This window comes from Asparagus officinalis, chromosome 8 (assembly GCF_001876935.1).
Source record: "Asparagus officinalis chromosome 8, Aspof.V1, whole genome shotgun sequence".
Taxonomy (NCBI): domain Eukaryota; kingdom Viridiplantae; phylum Streptophyta; class Magnoliopsida; order Asparagales; family Asparagaceae; genus Asparagus; species Asparagus officinalis.
This window is the reverse complement of record NC_033801.1, coordinates 124,248,286-124,253,126: the sequence shown is the minus strand read 5'-3', so window position 1 is coordinate 124,253,126 and position 4,841 is coordinate 124,248,286. Positions and strand designations below refer to the sequence as shown.

Genomic DNA, 4,841 nt, shown 5'->3' with positions numbered 1-4,841 from the left:
CTTCGGTTCCCCGGCTAATCAGCCATTTCGCTGAACTTCGCGCGACGATTTTTTTTCTGCTAATTGGCTAATGTTGCTCTGTTGCTCCTTCTTTTGTCTGACTTAAGAGACGACCTTGCACTTAACGACGAGAAAATGCATCTTACACACAATGAATTCACTCAGTTCCGAGTGCCAGTAACTCATATTTCAGAACTTCATAGGATATATTAGCAGAGCAAATACATCTAGCTTTTGTTGTTCAGAAACTACATATAGTTGCCCGTACCCTTGAATGTCATCAAATAGGTTGCCTATATTTTCAGAATCGATTTCCCAAATTTAATTTCTTCTCCTGCTATTATTGTGCTCACATTTTCAGCTTCAGTGCCCATATTTCTTTTTTTCCTTCCTTTTTGGTCCCCTGAAATAAAGTTTAACTCAACTCTCTTACAAAGCTAGCACATAATGGGGTGATAATGTTTAGATCCAGACATTGAAATTATACTACCTAAGAATCTATTAACGGGCATGGAGAAGATTCTTATGCTATTGAGGCTAGAACTTTTTGAATGGAAGCATATGGAATTTTGAGGGAGACATTCTCTAAAATTTATAGAAGGTCCCTTGATGCTTTAGTTTGTTCTTGTCATTTGACACTTATCAGCAAATGCTACGGTTGCTTTCACATAAAAAACTCCAACATACTGACATTGTAACATGCATCCATTTTCTCATTTGCATCCTTTTAAAAGCATTCCACTAGTTAAAGACAACAACGGCTTAATATAGTGCATAGGGTGAGGTTTATAAAATATGATTTTTATAAACAAAATTTAGGGCATGAAGATCATTATAAGAGGTGTGAGTCATTCATTAGACTCCAACATGCTTTTGATAGCTAATGTAGAAAAATGCGACGCTACCTTCGATGACCAGAATTTGTCACTCTGTTCTTACCCCTATTTTTAAATAACTGATTCTTTTATTGTATTGTTGAGTGCCAGTCTATTTGAAACCACTTAGTGAATAGGGTGAGGTGCATACAGTATGATTTTTTTATCAACAAATTTTAGGGCATGAACATCATTATGAACGATGTGCGTCATTCATTTATTCCAACATGTTTTTGATCTCTCATGTCGAAAACTTGTTACGTCTGCATTATCTTGTATGATCAGAATTTCTCCAGTATATAATGGTTGTTCTATATGAGACAATAAACCTATCTGGTTGTGTAGGGTTCCTAAATTACTAATTCAACAATGTGCAAATGAAATACATACTTTCTTGTCAGTTTGGACTGTGACTATAGTGATCATACCGCATGATTTATTTTGACTACAAAGAGTTCTATGCCAGTGTAACTAGGATGTGAGAATCATATTTATTTTTGTTGAAGTGAGAAATAAATTGGCGAATTTTTATAATAACCATATGCGCTGATTTTTTTAATTCTATAACATTGTTTTATTTGTTTTATGTAGAATATGGAACCTTCAAAAGCTAGAGATGCTACACTAAGTTGTTTTGCCTGCCTACCCTGATTGGCGGTGCGCTATAGTGCTAGTGCCTACTTATCATGTTCGTCTTCGCAGAATCACAACACCAGGAAGTTACACTCCTCAACGGGAACCACCAACCGAGTTGAGAGATTCATTGCAGAAATGCTTATATCTAACCGCATTGCTTCAGTATGGGTCGGCACGGGGAACTTTGCACTGCAATGACTACTTAGCAAGAATGCGATACGAGGTCCAATTTTTTTACCTTGTTCGCATGTTACCAAAGTCCCTCAGACTTCTTAAACCGATCGAGCCATTATATGCTTTCCACGCCGCAAGAGCAGCTTGCTATGGTTTTCTACACACATACAGTAGGGATATGCCAAAAAAAAGGTTGTTTTCGGTGATAAACTTCGCTCACGTTCCAGGCCGAAACTATTACGTACGCGACTATCAATGCCGACGTCCTGCGGTCCGGCAATACTTACACCCGAAGCCATAACCAAGAAGCCAACGCGCGGCCCCATCGCCCCCCAGGGCTGACGGCGCGTATGCCATGATTCTTCCTTTGTTAGATCAACTTCCGCGTACCCATTGGTTTGCACGGGTACAAAGTGGTATTATGCTTTCAAGTCCACTTATTATCTATACTTCCTTAAGGCTAAACATGCTAATATCAAAAATGAGTGTATGCAATTTATTATGGTTATGTATGTTTAAATTGTCATGAACTGTATTCGTATCGATGCATGCGAACCACACCAATTGCCTCCCCGCCGTCGTCCCTCCATAATATAGTGTGCCTCCAGATTCCACCATTGCGTAGCCAAGTATGCCCCCACACAAAATGCCTGCTTCAGTTGTGTACACGCTAATAGCCCCTAATTTGTGGATGTCTCGCTGGATGGGAAGGGCTCCGCTACATGACCTTTACAGCTTCTTGCCAGGCATTGCCATTAGTTCCTTACTTGCCCTCCTCCAAAGGCGATTCTCCGCTTTTTAATAAACACAGGGTTCTCCACAAAAACTGCTGAACACCTAAATATAAACTCACTTTTATTATTTTGCAAACCGAATTGCGATTGACAATAATTCGTTTCATGTTTAAACATATTGTTCTAGATACAATATCCCTATCTCTTGGCGATCCCCTGCATACTTAAACACTTATGCCCCGGCGTTTTTCCATTGCACCTTATGTGGGCTCGTAACGCTACCATCTTAAAGAGCCAACGACCGGTAGATGAACCACCTTTGAACCATCCGTAGAGCTTCTTAAATCCTCGCTCACTCATCACGTCGATCAAAAAAGATCACCGAGAGCGCGCATTTTGGATTGAAAAATCGCTTTCAAAAATTTACTAACACCTGTGCCCCTGATTTCGCCCATTTCCAAACACAAGAGTACAAGATTTCTTATTGCCATTGTTGCCATTCTACATTAATGCAATATAATGATAGTTTGATCCAGATGATCGTTACATAACAGAAGATTAGTTTTGATGCAAAGCCGAGATGCTGCCCGAAGGCTGAATTTGCATGAAGAATCAGGAGCCGTTAGCTCATCGCCTCAATTAAGCAAATACGGGACACCAACAAGCAAGCACAACGCTACTTGCCCGTTAAACGAAAAGAGGCATGAAAAATAGCAAAAGTTCCTATGTCTGCGATGAGATATTATTGTCCTCGATATACAGCGAACGGGGCGGGTGGGGTAATGAGGCTGGAAATTGGATTAGAGCTAATTCAGTATTTGTCTTTTGTATTGTTTTAATTTGTATACCACCAATATATGCTAGATCATTAAGTGAACAAGTTTGTTTTTTTCCTTATTATCAAGCTTATCAGAAACCAAATTTTGTGTATCTTTGACATTTCTTTATTGACATATTCTTTTTATGATGAGCTTCAATATATATACGTCTAATTTTATAGTTTTACTTTCTAATTGTCATAATGTAAACTTTATTCTTGTTGTCTCTATGAATATTTACAATATCACAGGACAATGGAGAATATAGAAAAGTGTGCATATGGGGGTAACAGTACTGGATACTTTCAAGTCACTTCAACACTAGATCGACAATCGCCACATTACTCTCGTTCTCAAGGAGTACACGCTCTCGGAAACCCCTATGTTTTTGGTTGTCTTGGAGATCCGACTAATCAACAATTCATGAATGCCAATGTTGGTGGAACTCCTATTGGGTTCCCACCCATAAATTTGAGCCAACAAATCATAAGATCACAAAGCTCTCAGAATAATGTTTCACAAAATTCAATTTCAAGTCTTGAGGTTAATTCTCCTTCAAAAGATGGAAAGCATACGAATGAAGGGAAGAAACGAAAGTCAACCGGGAACAAAGAAGCTCTGACAGGAGGGAAAAAAGGAACTAGTAACAAAAAATGGAAACCTCCACACATTGAGGCATTAATTTCTTGCTTGGTGGAACTTGCTAATAATGGTTATAAAGTGTATAAGACATTTAAAGCCCCTGCTTTCAAAAAGGCTGTTGAGCATGTGAATTCCATCTTTGGTGAAAATTATACTACATACAATGTCGAGAACCACTTACGAACCCTCAAAGATAAGTGGAAACTTATTTGTGAAGCAAAAAAACTTAGTGGAGCCGGATGGGATGAAGAGAGTAAGATGATTACACTTGATACCATGACATATGCTGAGCTTATCGAGGTATATTAATTTCTTAATTTTGACTACCAAGCTAATTCAAACTTTTCCTTTTGATATATCACATTAAAAATCTTTATTTTTCTTATAAACAGAGACATCCAAAGTACAAGCCTTATTTGAATTGTCCAATTCCAAGATATGAAGAGCTTCGCATTATTTGTGGGGAGGATCATGCTACTGGAGAATTCAGAGAGACAAGTTATGACCCTGACATTGATAAAGAGATTCCAACTATCAATATCGACGAAGATGATCTTGTAGATAGTCCTGGTATGGATGGAGTTCGTGTATCACAATTCAACGGAATGGAGCCTTCGAGCATTTTTATCAAGCCAGGAACTGTAAGTGGTAAATCGTCTCGTCCAGTAAAGAAGAAGAAAAGGGAGGACTCCCATATAATTATTGGTGAGAAACTTGTGGAGGAAATGGGAAAGGTAGCTACTGCCATTGTTGGTTTGAAGGAGCGAACTTGGGTTGAGGTTCTTGCTGATAAGGTTTTTGGTTTTCAAGATATTTCCATAGATAATCTTGAACTGGTTTTCAATGAATATTACAAGAATGAAGTTGAAGCGAAGGCTTTTATGGTGTTGCCCGAACCAATACAGAGAAGGAGGATTCTTAACGTGTTGGAGAGGATAGGTAGGCGACCAACTTTGGACAAC

The 4,841-nt window shown here is 38.6% G+C and overlaps 1 protein-coding gene across 1 annotated transcript in view; it reads left to right on the top strand.

Moving 5' to 3' along the window:
- The window catches only part of LOC109821858, a 3,717-nt gene continuing 2,169 nt past the window's right edge, over positions 3,294 to 4,841 (top strand). Inside the window, exons 1-2 of the mRNA XM_020388011.1 lie at positions 3,294 to 4,179; positions 4,272 to 4,818. Of these exons, the coding sequence (XP_020243600.1) occupies positions 3,493 to 4,179; positions 4,272 to 4,818 (1,234 nt within the window). The 5' untranslated portion in view covers positions 3,294 to 3,492. The remainder of the gene's footprint in view (positions 4,180 to 4,271; positions 4,819 to 4,841) is intronic.